This window comes from Haliaeetus leucocephalus, unplaced genomic scaffold (assembly GCF_000737465.1).
Source record: "Haliaeetus leucocephalus isolate CR32 unplaced genomic scaffold, Haliaeetus_leucocephalus-4.0 Scaffold384, whole genome shotgun sequence".
Lineage (NCBI taxonomy): Eukaryota > Metazoa > Chordata > Aves > Accipitriformes > Accipitridae > Haliaeetus > Haliaeetus leucocephalus.
In genome coordinates this window covers 8055715-8076327 of record NW_010972820.1, presented here as the reverse complement: position 1 = coordinate 8076327, position 20613 = coordinate 8055715, and the positions used below count along the sequence as shown (strand labels likewise).

The 20613-nt window shown below is 36.1% G+C and overlaps 1 protein-coding gene across 1 annotated transcript in view; it reads right to left on the bottom strand.

Annotated features, from left to right (window-relative positions):
• LACE1 (lactation elevated 1) overlaps positions 1–20613 on the bottom strand; it is a 68520-nt gene that overhangs the window by 24993 nt on the left and 22914 nt on the right. Inside the window, exons 6-7 of the mRNA XM_010573452.1 lie at positions 18175–18274; positions 15193–15251 (exon numbers count right to left, since the gene is read on the bottom strand). Of these exons, the coding sequence (XP_010571754.1) occupies positions 15193–15251; positions 18175–18274 (159 nt within the window). The remainder of the gene's footprint in view (positions 1–15192; positions 15252–18174; positions 18275–20613) is intronic.

Here is a 20613-nt window from a genome sequence, read left to right as displayed (position 1 = left end):
ACCATTTTCAAAAGTCCATCAACTAGAAAATCAATATAGATTGGAAGCACACGAAATGAAACGACAGTGGATATTACTCATTCTCTCTGGGTAGTGCTTTGTTGGGGGAGTGTGTAAAAATAATTATTTTCACATTAAAGAATATACATTTAGACACAGAAAATTAGGAGCAATAAAACTTTAACAGACTACAATCAAATTCTAGTAACAGAGACAACTGAAACTACTTCTACTTTGTAAGCTAAAAATAATTTTATCTTTTCCTTCTACTAAGAAGATAAAAAATTTTGTGAGTCGAACATCAAATATATGAACCAAGTCTTGCTGCAAGATCGACCAAAGCATAAGGGGGAATAAACAAAGCTCTATATCAAAAAGATTTTGTTTCATTTTTGTGATGTCTCAATTGACTCAGAAAAGGATCTTCTTTTCTTTTTCCCTTTAAACAACCTGTAAGATTCCCAGTGTGATACAGATGTCCCTGAGTAGTCACAATAACTACTTCTGTTAGAAAACTCAAAACCAGCTGTACTGAAGGGTGCTTTTTTTGATTCAAGGCCTAAGACTGAGAGCAAAATTCTCCCTAACCTCAGTGGGATCTAGATTTTACACCCTCTGGGGCAAAGGGAATAGTTCTGCTTATCTGTTATTACTACTGCCAACATACACAACTTCTGGGTGTTATACAGCTAGAAGCAAAAGAAGCTATAAAAGAAAGGGAGGAAAAGTTTTAATATTTTAGAAAATATACCTCTATCAATAATTTAATTAGAGCAATAAAACTTTTTTTTTTTAGGTAATTCAACACCATTAAAATTCTGTGGATTGCTAGAATCCATTAAATTAATCTGCTTCTTCACTGCACTATGAACTATTAGTTTATCTTTAATGCTCTCGTGAAGCGTTTCATATTCTGTGTGTCAAATTTTTCAAAGCCTCCTTGAAGCCATTCAAATAACAAAATTGGAAATGTCAAATCTCATTTCTAGCAAATACATTGCAGGAAAAAAACCCTTGAATTTTAGATGAACTATCATCAGTGATTTAAGGAACAATGGCCCTTTTGAACAAATGTGTTGCATAGGACTTATAGATTACAAATTTCTGCAGGAGTGACTATGATGACTCATTGCACTAATTTTTTTACCCTTGGCTATTACTGAAGGCTCTATACCTATTTTAAACCTCCAACTTCTCTGCAAAGATATACAGCTGAAGAAAGAAGGGGGAAAAAATCATCCTGAAAGCACAGAATCCCAGGAAAATCCATGTATCTTTAATTCCAGTAAGTGAAAAAGCCATGCTAATCAAATCATTATCTTGGGCTAAGGCTACTGCAAACACAATAGCATTGGTGCTACAATATTATTACAATCTATTCCCTTTCTTTTTGTGAAAGCTTACAAAGAAAGAGAATAACAGAGCAGAAGAAAAAAGTTCCAGAGGCATGTAATAATATGCACAAGGGAGGGAGGATGTTTAAGCTTTTCTTCAGCATCAGTCTGGCAGTCAATCTAGAAGGAAGATTCCTGAAATTTCACAGCAAAGCTGATATACTTAGCTTTTCTTTGCCAGGCACTGATGCTCAGCATCCTTCCGCCTAATGTTTTATTTTTTCAAAGTAGTAGATTAGCTCAAGTACTATTTTCTTCATGTTAGTAGGGGGGAGAAAAAAAACCTAACCACAACACATTATTACTACAGCTATGCAGAATATGAGATTATTTAGATTAACTTTAAATACTCAGACATTTAGTAACACTGTTTATCATTTTGGCTTTTTTTCCTGGAAACAACAGATAGGAAATTTGGCATGAATTCAGCCTCATCTCTTTGGCCTTCAAGGTGGGTTTACAAACTCTACTGCTCTCTCAGGGTGTTGTGCTGCATACAGAGTGAAGAGTGAACACACAAGTACATATACTTAAAAGTGTGGTATGGTTATGGTAGGGCTGAAAGAAAAAAAAAAAGGGGCACCTGAACACTGTAGCTGGTGTAAATTTATTGTGCTGATATTTACAGCAGTGTTTGTGGCTCAGCTGCTAATGACTACTGAGTACAGCAGACATTCTGTGCACTCAAATACAGACTGATACTGGGCTATATTATGCAGGCCACTGCAGCTTGCTGAAATATAAATCAGCACTTGGTGCTACAGTATTTTAGTCCACTTGTGTTCTGCTTACAAATTTATCACTCCTTAAATGCACTGACAGTCTTTTACGACTCCATGATTTAACATTATAGTGAATGAGTTTTGGAGCTAAGAACCGTAGATGTAAATAGTACCAATATAGCTATGAAGTAGATTAATTTCTCCTGTCTTCCTTCTCTTTTCTCTTTCTTCAGAGTAATTAGTATTACCACTATTCAGGAAAAATCGCTATCATTAGTGACACTAGTTAAGAAGAGCTTGTGTGCTCAAAAGCTTATTTACGTTTTTGGGCCCTTTTTAAGCTACAAACAGTTGCCTAAATGAAAGATATTTCTTTTCCCTATAAACCCTGTCTTGTATGTCTACAATAATGTACTACTACTGATTCTAGTGTGATATAACATTACACAGTTTATTTCAAAAACATGTTAGATATTCTGGGCTATAGGACCTTTCAGCCAGAAAGGCAATAGCAGCATCCCGTTCAGAGATGTATAAAATACAGTTATTACAGTCCTTTCTTAGGAGGCAAAAGTCAACTGAACCAAACATGAACAAAATGGAAAACCAGAATTCTGATATACAGCAGTTTTCTGTAACACACGATATAAGCATAGAAGTAGGAGCCAGTTAACAGAAACATAGGGATACTTAGTCCTTTGGAAAACATTTGGCCTTTCACTATCCTGCTCCTTGAATTTTCCTAATTAATTTCCAATTTTGGTTTGGGTTTGGGGTTTTTTTGCTTAATTCTGTCCCATCTTTCAAATACAGTTCTGCCTCTTATTTTTCAAACCAGCATCCTCAGTCAAATTCTGGTTTATATTTTACTTTGAATGTCTAGCATATTTTTCATCCATTACTGTCTCAAGAACCACTGACTTGGACCTTGAAGTCAGTCGTGTCCCGTCCCCCCCCGCTTGCTTTTTTTTTTTGGCCTCTCCAGACTGATGCTCAGTTCAGGAAGGTACTCCAGCCATTTAGAGCCCATGTTCTAAACAAAAATAAAACAGCCACGAGAATTTCCTAACCCTTCCACAGGTTCACCTGAATAAGTATCTACCACTGTTCATCATTAATTATTTCTACTGAGACACTTCAAAGCTCACTCACACCTATTCTGTTAGACACTGTATTCATAAAATGGATGGCCCCTGCTATTAAAACAAAACATTATGATCTGTGTAGCAACATGTTCCCAGAAAACATTCCTTTAAAACATGATTGCTGTTGTTAGATTATAACGTTTGTAGGGTAGGAACAACCTTCTCCTTACATGACTATATGACAGTAGAGCATAGATCTATAGGTCCTACTGGAAAATAACGTAAAAAAAAAAATCAAACAGACGTGTGAATAAAGAAATCAACCATTAAATGATAATGTGGAAGAAATTAATGCCAACAAAATGGCATACAAACATGCACTGGTGTGGGCAATGCTATTTGTGCAAACTGAGCTCTATGCAGTAGAGAAGAGAAAGGGTGTGATAGCAGTACCAGTGAACTGAAAAGGTGGTAATGGGAGGATTGTTTGCACCACCAGGCAACAACAACAGCATTTCTCCTCCAAGTTAAGAATGCACGGGTGGAGACAGTTCTAAAGGGGGATTCAGCACATGGTCACCTTTACTCAAAGCCAGAGTCAGAAAGGTCACAGAGAAGCTATGTGCTGAGCAGAGATCCAGAAGTTTTTCCTTTTGGGGTCTCCTTTGTAGACAAGGGTACCCACCACAGTTCTTTTGTTTCTACACACGTAAACATTCACTTATCTGCTTCACAGGATGCAGAGGGCAAAATGTTCATATTTGTAAATAATTTTTTCAAGAGAAATGCTTTAAATGTTAAAAAGACAGCATATCATCAGAATGTATAACAGAAGAAAATAAAGCACACCAAAATATTGTAAACATTCAAGCAAAACACTTAAAATACTAGATTTACAAAAATGAAAAGCAGATACGTGGTTGCGCACTATGGAAATACAAATACTGCTCACAACTGTAAGAATGAAATACTGAACCTCAGAGAGGGTGCATACGTGAGTACCACCATGCACCTTCTCTCACCTTCAGAGGTGTCAACGACATTATACTCCTGCATCATGGAACTAGAAAATCAGTACTATCATTTACAAACTCTGCAATTTTGGGGGCAGGGGAGGTAGGCTTCTCTACTTTTTACCCTTCATCTTTTTGCAGCCTGGGGAAAAACCCTACTAAGATTACATGTAGAAGTTCTAGTTTCTTTCTTCATCTTTGGACTAACTTCTCCAGCACTGGACTGATTAAACCCTACAGATGTGATTGCATCCTCACACTCACTAATCACCACCACGGAATCCTAATCAACAGCCAAAGAACTAACTGGAGTGCTCAGATTGTTAGTACTTAATTGTCAAAGCCACGACTGTAACTATTGGTTTCCATTTTTTAAGCTGGAGTTTTAAACTTTCAGATTTCATTTACTTGGGCTAAACTTCTACTTTTCTTTTGAAATAAATACTTCAAATTGAAGCTACAGTTAGTCTAGTCTGTTCTTGTGGAACCATCTACAGTTTCCAACAGATTTGCTATTCTATTGAGATGTTTCAAGTCTGACTTACCCTATTCAATTCAAATGCATAAAATTAATTAGTCATACAATTTATTTTGAAGTCATTTATGTATTTATGTGTACAAAGAACAAATACAATTACAGAATTGAAAACGCAATTAGGAAGTTAAAAATAAAGCATGATCATGCACTCATTTCCACTGAAGTGGCATAAAAACTTTTTATTCCAGAAGGAAAAAAGACAAAGCCTCAAGGCTCAACTCGAGACAAAACACCTAAAACGACAACTTTCAGATAGAATAGATAAAATTAGACTTTCAGTATATCTACTGTAGAAAGTTATTGAATATAGAGTAATATAAATACATTTTTCTTCCTGTAAGCTCCTCTAATATTCCTTTGTTGCTGCAATCAAGAATGGTAGCTATTAAAATGTTTCACTGCTGAAGAAATTAAAGTACATGACATGATAGATCCTTAAGTAGAGGAACAAAGGTTTCAGAAAATCTCAAAAGGCAAAGTTAACTACATAACCAGCAAGTTCAAGACATGTGTTTCCCATGTATCAAAAAACCTGAAATGTTAATACATGGGCTTGTGTACATTTAGTACATGAGACACTGTACTAAATACCATGTGGCCCTATGAGCTCAAATATTGTGATCAGCTCATGACCCTTGATAATGCAGGTTGAGCAGGTATTTCTTAACCTTACTGGAGACCACTGTAAGTCAACCCAGTTGACATTCTCTGCTCTGAATTTTAATGGCATTAAAAAAAGAAAAACAAAAACCAACATACAAACTCATACAAATCACCCTGTCAGCCCATAGGGTAAGACAAACCCTATCAGAGGACCTCCAGAGAAGGTATAGGGGAACAAAGATTTGAGAGTGCTTCACCTTGGGATGATCATTACCTTAATTCACACACCTGCTGAGTTTCCTCAGCCTTTCACACTTGGGTCAAACCAGACACCTGCAAATGCAGCAGTAGCACTGCATCTGCAGTATCAAATACACCTTCCACACAAGCAGAGTATCATCCTATCCCCAGGTATGCAAAGCTGCACAAGGAATACTCTTGGCCTCTGGTATAGTTCTTAACAAGCATATTAGAACACCTACTATTAATAACCAATGCCTGAGAAGTGCAACTTCTAACCACTCTTTCTGAGCAAAAGGAATCATAATTTCCACATAGGTATCACCTTCCCTTTTCAAATGCATCCTCAGCGTCTAACTCTTTGTATTAGCTTACATACAACCCCCCCCTCCCTATTAAAAAACACCCCACACCTGTCCTGCTGATTTGATCTCCATTAACAATACACAGGATCACTAATATTCCTTCCCCCCAGCAAATCAGAAAATAATGAGATTGTTCATTGGCAATCATTCCTCTCATACATTTACACCCAGCCTGAGAGAGAAAAATTCTCTTGCATCACACAACATGTAGATGTATGAGAGCCATCAACCAGCAACAGAGGAAGAGTTCCTCAGGTAAACAGAACTCACTAAACCATTTTTATTTTTCATTATTTGACTCCATATAGTGTTCGATTATCAACTAGAATATTATTTCTTCTTTCTTAAAATTCTTTCTTAAGCGATTTCAAGAAAATGTTTCTTTATCCAAAGGATACCATTACAATTGGCATTTTCCCAAATGATTCATCACTGTGGTAGAACAAGAATCCTTTTAAGCAAAAATGCAGTGTGTCATGAAAAAACTATTTCTGACCTGCAAAGCATACCCACAGGTTTTAACTTTGGCATACTCTCAAAGTCATCAGCAAATGACAATCACCAGCATGTTTCAGAATGTGAAACTGGTCCAACTGGGACTCACGAGCTGGGCAGGTCTGTCCACAGCCTGCTGAGAAGTGTACAAAGTTAAGTGCAGTGTTTCCTCTCTGGTGCAGCTCTAGAAGATCAACCAGACCATTAGTCACAAGCAAGCGTGATACAGGTACAGGACCTTCAAAGGGCTGCTCCTTTTATCCAAGCTTAAAATTTGCCTTATTTAAAAAAAAGAGAGAGAGAATCAAGTTTGTAACACTTAACTTTGCTACACCAATCCATGGAAATGAGAGAATCAAGTTTGTAACACTTAACTTTCTGCTACACCAATCCATGGAAATGAGATGTACTCAGGGGGAGGGACAATGAGAAAGGGAATCATCAGGTATGGTGATGGATAAAAACTTGGTCCAAGTGTTGTTGGGTGTGCATACAGTTTTTGTCTTCCTGTTCAGATGTTGTTGAAACAGTAGACTTTAAAGAAAATGTCAATGAATCCTCATAAGCACTATACATGACCTCTGGGGTAATTAGCAATCATTCAAAAGCAACAAGACTAAAATGTTCTATTCTTTATTACTGTCAGCTCTTGTCTTGATCAGCATTTTAATAAAGATGGTTCATTGCTAAGACAGTTTCATGAATCAGTCATAATTACATTCTGACACACAGTGAATAGTAAAGCAAAACTAAATATCACTTCATCAACCTTTCTAACCTTTATGCAAGTATTAACTGTAAATAATTTTTACACGATCTTACAACAGAAAATCTGCATATTTCTTAGCTTTGTACATACTCTACCCTAACTGAATTTCCTGTGACCTATACCTGAAAAAAAAACCCCTTACAATCAGTCATAATTACTTAGCTTTGCACGATATTCAGGTGTTGCCTTTCACAGATCAAATCAACTTCAAGTACAAAAGGCTATCTGTTCTACAAAATAGTGCAATGCTTTTAAGGGGTTAACTGATTTTTTTACAGTCTTTTCCCCTATATTCTTCCGCAATAACAAAATATGGGAAATTGCTACAATAGCCCTAGACACTTCATGTTTGTCCCAATTGTAAACACTGTAACAAAGCAAAACAAAAAAAACCCACAAACCCCAAACCCCCAAAACCAAACAAATTTTGAGGAAAACTTTCAAAATGTCATCCAAGAATCCTGTACAATATCAATGAAACTAATCATGCTCAGGTTAATTTTGGATGACAAACATTTTATTTGTGAGTTATTTTTAAATGGACCTAGAGCACAAAGATCTGGGAAGTGAAATACTGCCAAATATAATTTTTTGAAATGAATCTTTTTCTTACACTTGTGACAAGAATATTTAAACTAATATTTAAATTTAAAAAAATATTAAACTGAAGAGTTTAGCAGAGATAAATTTAGGCATAAAAGTAATTCAATGGAAGTTGCACAAGTTTACATTACAGCCTTCAAAACTTTAACAACTAAGAAACCCCACTATTCTTGCTACCACAAGGAACATACGATCTATTGTACAACTTTTCAATAACTTATTTTAAGTCTAGCTACAAATCAGCTACCCCCTAAGAGGAGGAAAAATAGACAATTAACTTGTAAAATAATGGTACATGAATAAAGACAGAGACTCTTAAAATGTACTGTTCTGTGAATAGTATTTCAGATATTCAGACAAAAGTGAAAGAATTCAGGAGGTACAGATGTGGCTGTGCTGGGTAGGAGACAAGTAGCCTCTCCTTTTTCCAGTCAGGGAGCAGAAGAATGGCAGAGTAAACTTCCATGCAATACAAATTACACTGAACAGCTCTCCCCATTTCACATCACCTAAGAAGAAATCTTCCTTGCAGAATAACTATAAATACAAAAAAGAAAAAACAAGCCACAACCTAAAACCAACCCACAAACTACTGTGTAACATTCAGTTTTGCTAAAGAACCAATAATGACTGTAACTTTCAAACTCCTAATAAACAAGCTGTGGTGTCTGTGAAAAACAAATGCCAAGAGTTCATTCCAAATTTTTAACATGATGTTCTGTAAGCTAAGGGTCAAATTCACCCCTAATACACGTACTTCATTGGAATTATACCCTGGATGAAGTTATTTGTCTAGATTTCTTTTTTGCTGTTGTTTTTCTTTTTAACATTTGATTTGTATTTCTTTTCCCAGTATTAGCCTTTGCTCCTGCCAGAACTGTTGGCAGGCAGGGGAAAAAAAAAAAAGGTAGTATTGATTTACAAAACTGGATTTCCCAGAATAAAAAAAAAAAAAAAGCGATTAAGATCTAAACAAAGGCTAAAGATGGCTTACGCTTAGCTCTGATGAGGTCCACTACCTCATTACCAACAACTGAAAACTTCTGATGCATTTTGTTTCAAGGGAATCCAAAAGTCCTTGCTGTAAAGCAGGCTGGGGGGTGCTGGGTCCATTCACTCTTTCTGTATCGCAACCATTATGTAAGAAGTATAAAACACTGCCTTTATGCTGCCAAACCACAATGACTCTTCTTACATCAAAGCGTTTTCACCACTAAGGTTTTTTTTCTCTGAAATTTATTCAAGCCAAGGGCAGGGAGACAACAATTCATACACACTAATTACACCTAATTATCTATTCCTTTTTTTTTTTTTTTTTCTTCTTTCCACCAGCTTCGGCCAGTGTTATTTGCTATCTGGGTTTCTCACAACCTTCCCTTGCCCTGTCCATCCAACTCAACAGTAAAGTCTTTGAAGAAAACAGTTGTGGCTTCTTAGAATTTTAACAATATAAGGTTCAACTCAAATTAAATTATTCTATTATTAGTTTTGACACATTTATGTGTTAAATATGAAGGCTTCTTGGTTAATTTGGCAAATTCCTCACATCTCTTCGTGGCAAGAATTGCTGGTAACACCCTCTCTTGTAGGAGCTTCTCCTCATGCTTTCTTTTCATGATCTAAATGAAATGTTTATTGGATTAAAGTTCTTCTCTGCAGACCTCCACGGTGGCCTGTGACAAAGAGCTTAAAAGCTTTATTAATTGGTTCGGGCTTTTTGAGGGGAGGCAGGACCTCATTTCACATTACATCACAAGCAAATAAAACTGCCACGTGTAATTAGACTAATTTACCCTGATACAGCAGGAATCAACTATTCCATATCTATGATATGCTTTGATTTACTCATTTTAATCAAGGAGTAAACAAACCAAGCAAGAACTCAGGAAATCCTAACAATTAAAGAAGTGAGAAGGCAGGGAGCCTGAGACTGAGCTACAGTAGCAACTAGTTTATCCTAAGATAAAGTTTTCATCTGCACCTGAATAAACTATCTAGGAGCAAGCATGCACGTGCGTTTAAGACAGACGCAGAAGGTAAACAAACTGAACAGCTTAATATCTAGAGAACACGCTAAAGCAATAGGTACATTATAAAATACTGTAACAGTTAAGTACTCTGAACTACAGAATTCAAATAATCCTTGTGTTTAAATTTAACACGTACACAGGCTTAGAAGGCTGAATGCAGAAATGGCTGGTAACTTCTAATCTGACACCTTGCTTTCTATATAGAACATTTTGTTAGTTGACAGTCTTATAAATTTGTCAAACTAAAACTACCCAGAAATTATACTGATGTTCAGCACAAAAATACTTGCCATCATGCTATATTTTCTACTTTTAATTTTTTCTATGTTTAATTAGGTATGCTTCACAAAAGATGAGTACTTCTATTACTTGCAGAGAGAGAGAACAAGAACAAATGCTCCTTCTACTTAGGAGTTTGCTTGGTTACATACTAAGAAGGGAAACAAAAGGCCCAACATCTTCAGTAATGAAAAAGTCAATTGATAGGCAAAGCCATCACAATATCAAAGGCCTAATCCCTGCAATTCTGACTCAGGTGACAGTTCACAGGGGTCAGAGTGGCTGACACTGACCTCAAAAGCAGGTTTTAACTATTCAACATACTGAAAGCTGCTGGGCTATCACACCATTAGACTGGAACAAACTGACAAATCAATTTCATCAAGGAGATGACTTTGGGGGGGCGGGTAGAGGCAGACCCGCCAATCAACAAATCTCTGCATTTCTCACACAGGTGGTTGGACAAAAGCCGAGTGCACCATCAAAGACATTTTATATCTACCAGATGCCTTTGTACAAAACTAACCCCCACAATTTCCTTAGGGACAGCTCTAAATGTTTTAAACAAATATTTCTCACATATTCAAACTAAGTTATTGAAAAATGAAAATACTTTTAAATTCCTCCATTTCTTGCTTTGAAAGAAAGAGTATATTTTAATTAAAACCAACCAGAGTAGGCAACAATGTCAATAAATAAATATCAACCAATTTTGAGAAAGACAGTGAACAATACAGCGTATAAAAATACATTGCTTTCTATTTGAGAGGAGTGTACAATTGGTCCCTAATAGCAGAAGAAAAAAACAGTTCACTATAGGAAGCTTACAGTAATTTCATGTCCTACTGACAACAGGCTTCTGGTTGATTCTTTCTCTTTAGTTAAAGCAAAATGCAGGTAGCCAAAGCCAAACATTTTATTTTAAAACTGTACCTTTTAAAGGTATACTCAGGCTATGAAAAGCCCTAAAACCTCCTGACTTTCAGTCAGAATTTACTGCAGTGCAGGTCCACTGCAAGAAGAAAACCTGAGAAAATGCAGACGTTACATATTTGGTATTTTGACTTGCCTTGACTTTTTAAAACTTCACGCTATGGTTCCAGGAAACCTTTGGAAACTCAAGAACTGCTCATTGAAGTTATAGATTATACACAACAAACTATTTGAGGTGCTTTCCTTCCTGTTTGTCTGAACAATTAAGCATTGAACTAGTCACTGAATTAGAATTAGGATTCCAGAACAGTTAAGGGTTGATATAAATGTCTTCATTAAATGTCTGCAAAAAGTAAAATGTTGCTAAAATTACTGCCAAACCAGTAAAACAAAGTGTGCTTTCTCTTTTTTTTTTTAAGAGCCTAACTTCAGATCTTACATCAAGTTGTTAAAGATAGATAGCTTCATTTGTAAACCAGTTTTAAAATGTTTAGAAAATTTTTATATTTCTTATTGGTTTAGATTAACAATTTTTTGAGTATTTCTGCTCTAAACATTTGAACAAAGTAACTGTGAGCAATGAATGTTTTTCTTTTCAAGAACTGCCTTTGCCAAAAAAAAAAACCAAACCAAAACACCAAAAAACCCAACAACAAACCACTTAGGCGTTCCATGCACTTTAAAATGCTTGGTAAGAGATGCCACAAGATTAAAAGCTCAATCAGAAGGAACTGAATCTAACTGCAATTATAGAATTAAAAGATTTTCCTTCCTAATACTTCTTATCTCTGTAAAGCTCTATCTTTATAAAATTTCATGGACTGAAGAAGCACTCTTATCTGTTGCAGAAACAAAGCCCTGCCATAAAGAATATTGCGTCCCAAAAAATTTCAGCCACAAAAACTAACCGATCAATTGAGAGTTCTTCCCTGTTTATCCAAACTACCACTTTAAGTTAGAGGACTAAAGAATCACTGAAAAATTACATCTCAAACTACTTACTGGGATAGGTTCAGAATTGGGCAGGGGACACACACAGGGCAGGAAGAGCTGCTGTCTTACTGGCCTGCCCAACTACACAGACCTGGAGCTTTTACGTGGCCCCAGAAAGTGGAACTCACCAACTGCATCTCCCACTGCAGGCACTCAGCAATCACTTGTCCCCTGTAATCTACCACCTGGAAAAGCAATACAGACAAACTTCGCGAGATAACTGTGTCTTCCCCAGAGCACTGTTTCACCTTTTTGCTTATTCCACAGAAATGGGATTGTAGTTATCTTTGTAAGAAATATGAACCCAAATACAGATACTGGAATTACATAGGCTGAAGAAAATAAAAACAACAACAAAATCGAGGATGGACATGGCTAATGCTAGATCCAGGAAAGAAACCATTTCTTTTGATCATTTGAAGACAGGGAAAGATTTTTGTGTAACAGTTACCAGGGTATCTAGGAACTATGTGTTCCATTTATGAGGAATGGAAACAGCCTGAAATCTATTTCAAGTGAAGTATCTCTTCACAGAAATGTACTGTTAATACTTCCCATTCACCCCATCTTCCCAAGAATATTTAAAGGAATTCAAAGGTCCTGTGTTGAACTTGAACTACTTTTAGTGCTAAAGCCTTATTTTAAAGATTTACGATCATAAAAGTTAATTTCTGAATCAAACAAACAAAACCAACCCACCCATTCACCACGACTAAACTCCAAATAAAAGCCCTGCAGGAGGCTCTGAGCCTAGAGAAAACTGTGACAGGATTTAGTCCAAGTTGTCAAAGCCACCACCAGGGAACAGGTTAGATGAGACTGCCACTACCACAGACACATATGGCTTGGAGTGAGGTAAAGGCAGAGAAGACAGTAAATCAAACATCTGCAAGCATCCGATGTAATATTTTTCCTTTATATTTCCATGCAAAACCCTGGAAGTTATCATCTTTACATTTCCTAAAGTCATATACAGAATTATAAACAGCTGAGGCAGAAGCTACTCCAATCCATTAACACCAATGCCATGATACAGATTATACTCACATTGGGGAGACATAAAAATACATTTCTCAAACTACCAGAGCCAGAGAATCAATTTAGTTCTATCCACACCTTTGTAATGTAAAGGTCACTTGTTAAAAATCTTACTTTAAAATACATTCCAGTGTGGGTTTTTTAATGCCTACTTCTGATGTGGTAAATTCAAAATGCAGATTTGGAAATTTTTTTATTATTGTTTTTAATACCTTGCCATTGCCCTTCCATTTTCCAACTAAGGTCAGAGAAGCATTTGTTGATAAGTTTCCTCCGATCCATCTTTCAGGCATTACGTTTTGGGGAAAGAATTATGTTATATTGGTTACATTTATTAAAATAACATTAAAGGCAGATACATTTAGAGCAGTGTTAAAACACAAAAATGTAGGGGAAAGAACGACAACACGTAGTCAAGAATTTTAGAAAGGCCCTTGTGAATAGAGCGTTGAGTTTTTTCTCCCTTCATTCATTATTATGGCAATGTCCATCTACCTCTAGTCTGGGTTGTGCTACTTGTTTCTTTTTGCACTGCTCTATCCCCTGTCACAGCTCTAAACCAATTCACCTTCAGAGTTTCTCTCAGCATTCTATCTACAAGGTCCCTTGTAAAAATTTAGATTATTTTCCCAGTCTTGATGAGGCGTTCTGTATGCATAAACTACATTTCACTTTTTTTCTTCAGCTAGCCAAAAAGAGAAAAAAGGAAACTACAAATAAGCATACATGAGAGATATTCTTTAAGTCTGATCATAAGTGAAATGAAAGAGCCTTACATTTATCAAGGAAGAAAACTAAGAGTCAACAAGGAAAGATATATAGAAAAGAAAGGTTTGCCATGGTTGCTGCATTTCAAAAAGCAAATGCATATGAAACTACTACTGTTCTTCAAAATGCTCTATGATCAGGACCTCTCCCTGCATTCAGTGAAGTCAGCTACAGAATAAACCCTTTTCAAGAATCTGAAGTGGAAGTGGTTGTTCAGTTATTTTTATGTTTCTTACTTCTCTAAAGCCATCCAGGTAAAAACTACTTTCACTGGTGACCTCCCTGACTTCATACACAGCCATTCTGAGATACATAGGAGTGCTGCATACATGTCAATGGCATATTAACTCAGTAAACCTGGTAGCTGCTCAAATGTCAACATTAGATGGGATTTTCAAAGATGCTTAGGCAATTGAGCCATCTTAGGATTTAACTAAGCCCAACCTACCCTAAACTCTACCTTACCTTTCTTTTATCTTAGATATTGATATATTTAACATTATGTATATATTTACGCTGGCAATACTTCTGTGAGGTAGGGAAGTGCTGTTATTTCCATTTTACATGTCACGTCAATCCAGACAGAGCAGGACACAGGAGCTATATGCTAGCCCTCAATAACGTAACAATACAACCGTAGCTTGTGAATTAAACGCAACTTGGCCAGAACTTAAAAAGAACATATGGTGAACTCACATTTTTAATAGCAAAATAAGCACTGACTGTATTATTCACATCAAGAAAGGATGCTCCATTTTTTAACCTAAATGAAGCAATTACAGTTTACAGCCTGCCGCACCACAACATGCAAACTCCAGGAAGCTTGCTTCAGAACTGCTGCTTGTTGAACGTTACGTGAAGCCTCAAATACCCATTCAGAAAACCACTTACACACGAGAAAGACCCAGAAACAAGGTAATTGAGGGGTACATACAGAACGCTACTTTCCTTACACCAAAGGAACACCAAGTTTTTGTAGCATAGTAAGTGTAAGATGCCCACAAGTACACTACAGTATAACTGTTAGAGGAATACCACGTTACATGGCATATACACACCAGTAAGAAAGTCTTATCCAAACAAATTCTGCTACCTTGGTCAAAAAGGTAACTTTCTGTCATACTAAAAATGTCCAGCTTTCAAGACATGTTAATTCTATAGAGAAAGAGCTCCTTTTTGCCCTACCTTGAATTATTTTTGCCCCAAACAGTTAAAGCTTATACATCTTATCTGGAAACTAGTATCAAAGCAATCCTGTACAAATCTCTAATTTATTAATACAGCAGGCAAAATTGGAAAGCATTTAACAAGTGACTCTCCTTACCTTCAGCACAGCAATGAATGGTACAAAATTAGCTCTCTGAAGACCATTTTTATAGAGATCTGAAAGAAAGAAAATCAGTACCATTTTGCTACTTAGTCTTAATAAGAATGTCAGCTTGTCTTTTAGTCTGGCAAATAAAACTCAGTGTTGCTAGAGAGAGGAGGAACAAAAGGCGGAAAAGGAGAGCTGAAATTGATTTCTTCTGCTGTATGAAAATTCAACACATTCTTAAGGAAGAAAGGAACATTGTGAGAAAGCCTGAAAAAGGCAGGGAGTAAAAGATGACTTAAATCTCTAACGACATATAACTGGTTTTAGCAGAAGAAATAAGACCAGCATGTTTTAAAGTAAGGATATAAAAAAGGATTTGTAATGCTGGGTATACATTCATATGATTATAAGGCCAAAACTATGGAACTGCTAAGTCCCAAGTATTTGGCAGAGGGAAAAAACCCAACATAAACTAAAAATATGCTATTTGAGTTTACAAAGCTAGTATAATTCTCATTCAGTGTACTGTGGTACACTTTATCTTCTAGCAATTCTACCAGGCACACTCCCTTTTCCAAAGGAAAAAAAAAAAAAGGGGTCATCCCTACGGGGGGGAATAAATTAAATGAATATGTAAACTTATGCAAAGCTGCTAAAAATACAACAGAATTTTTAAAAAAAAATTAGAATGTTATGTAACAAAATGCAAATCTGCACTCAACAAAAAGAAAATTATAAAAACAAACTGCAAAGCAGCATTTTCTGTATTTATCTCTGTATTTTATACAGCATAGAGTTCTCTTCTCTGGAAACTATCCAACTGCCCAACATGTTCATAACAGAATGACTTGTTCATTGAAAATGTTATCACTTAAACAGTACAACGGGCTGCTCTTTTTCATTAATATTAGGAAGCCTTATAAAAGGGCAGTGCAGCACCTATGACTGACAGGAGGAATAAATAAAAGAATACAGACACCTGGCAGATAGGTCACCAAAATTCCTGGCAAAGACCATGTCAGGCTATTAATACTACCTATATTCTGCATAATGCCTGATGGGTGCTCTGCCAACATGTCATGGTGGACAGAAGATCCAGTATGCATGACAAACCAGAAGATTCAGTATGCAAGAGAAACCAACAGGACACCTACAAAATGGTTTTCACAAAATTGGATACATACACTGAAACGTTTAGGAAAATTACCAGTGAAGGTGATTCTGCACTCTAACAAAGCTATATGAAGCCATGTATCATTCTCATTCATAACTCTGCAAATCATGATAGCTATACACTTGTTAAAACAGCAGCCAGCTGCATATTTACTTGCAAAAATTAATGAACATGTAACAGTACTATAAAACAGCTACTTCTGTTAGTTCTTCTAGTTAATAAGGCTGTGAGTTTTGTATTATGTCTCTGTTTTGTGAGGATGAGAAAAATAAACAGTAATTTTGGTGGAGAAATGAAGCCCACATTCCTCAAACACTGCACCTGAGTATTTTCCTTTATATTCCTCTGGGGCAGAAGTTTAACATGGTTAAGAGTATCACTAATAGTCAGCAGCTGGGTATATCTGCTCTCTAATGAAAAAGCTACTTTTACCCTTTGCATCCACAAGAAACAAATCTCTCAATTCAGTCTTAAACCCTGATGCAGCATAGTATGCTAACCAAACTCTCTTTCCTGTGGGAGGATTTCAGACACACACCATGAGCACGCAGGAGTAGTGAGAAGGGAAGAAGAGACAGGCATTGACCAACACCTGGACTGCAACACAGCTCAGTTCTGGAGACACTATTCTTGACATCCTCTGTTGGGTAGCTAGCACAAGTGGATGTCTTTCAAGTTGACACAGTGACTTAATATGTATTAAAAACCCTATACAATGATAATGGTCACAAACTGACAGCTCAATTTAAGATGTGGGATACAATCCCCAAGTCACAGTAAAAATCTCTCCTGAACTTTAAGGAGTAGCACTTCAAAAAACACAAGGATGGTTCCCAACTGAGTGAGGAACTAGTGTCCAGTTTATCTGTAGTCAACCCAACTACAGCAGTTATGATTTCATCTTGTTTGCTCAAACAAGGAAAATAAACCAATGGGAAATTATTTCCCCCTCTAATAAAAACATTTGAGTGTTTTCTTCCCTTTTTTTTTTTTTTTTTAACATGAAGTGCATTGTAAATCTTTAGTGATTCCCTTTTACTCAATCAATTTGGGTAGAAAAATTAACTGGTAGTTAATACTGTAACTCTTCAGTATTTTTTGCAAACATCTGAAATTAATCTGAAGTGTCATAAAAGTTGCACAGAAAGCATGCATTACGCTAACTGCTAATGCTACAGTACAACAAACATTTTTCTCCTCTGCAAAAAATTAAAATTACTGCTTGGTTAAAACCCATACAGATTTGGGGACTTTGTAGAAGGACCTACCTAGCTAAACACCCTTTATCCACAAATAGTGTTAGAAATAGAAACAACTCTCCACCTAAGTAATTCCCAATGAGTGACCTCAATCCGGGCTGTGAGAATGGCATCTTGATAAGGGGCTCTCCTTTGAGCTGGTGGATCACGTCTGCAAGTTTCCGAGTTAGAAACCAGGAAGGAATATAATCTCATTTCCCCTCTCTTCTGCAGAATATGATATTTTCCTATCCTTGAATACATCCAAAACAGAGGAAATATTTCACTCCTCCTCAACTCCCCTGTCCCCAGATACCCTCCCACTGGCTTGGACAGAATAGAGAAGATCAGAAAACACAGGAGGGGGGGGGAGCAACACCCTGAGTTTGAGAGAAGGGAGCAGTAAGACTTAGTGAAAAACCTTTCTTCCTTAAGAACACAAAAAAGCAGGACAAATCGGAACATCTCAGATTCTTGGAGTTTTGTAGTATTAAATACTGTATGATTTTAATACAATTGTTTTGTAAGATACTGAGATTCATTGTATTAGGATACTACTAGTAGCATGTTTGTTTTTACCTTCTGGCGGCCTGTTAGATGTTGCCACAACGACAACCCCATTTTGGAAAAGATTTTCAAAAAGCTGCTTCAGAATCATGGCATCAGCAATGTCAGTGACCTGTAGAAGACAACACATTTGTTTTATCTTGCTTTCAGCTTCCGCCGCAATAGATCCGCAAGTGGCTTTGTAGCTAGGAAAAATGCTTGTTAGTGAAAGCCATGGAGAAAGATTCTAATTATTGCTTGGTGAGAAAAAATAAAAGGGATAATTAATAAGCAGTGAATGTACCACAGTCTTTCAAAACTTGCCCGCTCTTTATTGCGGAACTCCATCATTTCTTTACCGATTGCTAAATGATTCCATGTTAACTTCTATTATAAAACTACAGGTGGGAGACACAGAAAACAGACCTAAACATTTAAGAGGCCTAATTAATTAGAAACAGCATGAAAAAAACAGAAAAAACATGAAAAGACAGAAAGAAAATACACACCGGCTGTTTTACATTTCTATTACCTTTGAGGCAAAGGTTTGCAGAGGTGAATTTAAATGGTCGTGGGACTTCAGAAATAAAGACAAGTAGCCAACTATATACATAATCAGCTGCTGTTGAAAATAGAATGATATGACATAGATACTATTGTGTGATTGTTGCAAAAAACAATTCAACAGATGGCCCATCACAAAAATAAGCAATTTCATTGTTCTTTTTAAGTGCCTTCTATTACTGTCCATGAATAATCAAAAGGCACGCAGTCACTTCCAGCACAGTCAGCCTCTTCTAACCTTCAGGCACAAAACACGAATAAAAAATAAAAATGGGTGGGACAAGTGATACTGGGGAAGAAAAAAAACAACAACAAAAAAACCTAAAAAATAAGCCATAAAGTAAAATTTCTTTAAATATTTAGTTTAACGAACTTGCTTTACAGTACCAAGAAATAAAAGGGACACAGAAACCACCCTGTACAAATGAAAAAAATGTAATAGATTTTTCTGAAAAAAGCCCATTGTTACAACAGCAATTTATATTTTACAGGAGTTCACCAGCTGAGATCAGCAACCTTAATAAGTAAACCATCTTTATTATCATTACACTTGTTTCTCCTACATTCCCTTTGATTATTATGTAGACACTTGTTGCATTTTGACTTATCAAAACAGACCCCAATTCTGAGGAAATAAAAAAGTGGTGGCATGCTGAGAGTTGTACACACTCATTACACAACAGATTGCTATGCTTTCACCAGTTTAGATGTGTATGTTCTGATAGTAATACATCTACAGAAAGACTTTAACCAGTATAATTTTTTTCCCTACTCCACCAGTCCTCCACCCCACCCTCCATCATTCCCCCATTTCTAAATGACCTTTCTGGGCAGCAAAAAAATTTAATTCAACACAAGAGACAGTAAAAAAAACTTAGGTTACATTTCTGACAGCTATTTTAGAAGCAATAGTGTTCATAAGGAACCACATGTAAACACCAGTTTCCTTCTTCCAAAAATTTCTTCTAATAAGTTCTATGGAATGCATTAATATGGATTTTTTTTTTCCTTTTTCAAAAACAAACTTTTATACAATCAGTAACACACCCCTCAGATTTGCGTATCTCTGATCACTAAGATCCAGTATTCCAAAAAGCATGTAGTAATTCACTATTGTACTACATGTCTAATATATCTGCTTATGCACCCACCTATCAATAATTCATCTCTTTTGAATACTAGAATTTAGGAACTTCCCCCGTTCCTAATAAAAAAGACACACAAGGAATCAGTATATATGTGCATTATAGGGGTAACTGAATTTCTTGTACAACAAAGCAAACGCAATAGCAAAGTTTTAAAAAAATTTATTATATAAAAAAAGTTTGTAACAAAATGATTTATTTAAAAATACAAAGCATGCTACCTTTAGAAAACAGGGAGGGAAAGAATATTAATGCTCACAAACTAACACAATAACGTTCTCTTGTTATTGAGAATTGTTATTTGATGCAAAATTCTGATGTTTTCAACTCCATTACGAAAAAAACCCCTCTCGAAAGTTCTGTCAAAAAGCAAGAGAACCATTTTGAGAACTGGGATGCAAATATGAACTCTTTTTATCTAATACAGCTTGGGAAAGACAGAAAATTTCTACAAGGTAAAGCAGGTAGAAGACAGTAACTAAAGCATTGTCATTTCTCATGGTTTTTACTGTCTCCAGTATTCATTGCAACAGAGAACAAAAGCAAAGGCTACAAATTACCAATAAGTAGAGCCTGCTAATGGAGAAAATGGAGAAATTTCATTAGCATTTAAGAGAAAAGATTTTTATGACCTAGTGCTGTTTTGCATTATGACTCACGTAAAAAAAAAAAAAAGGAAAAAAGAAAAAACACTAGGCTAATAGTTAATTTACATGTGTAAGTGCCTGAGACTCAGTCAGCCACTGATTGGTACAGTTCCACC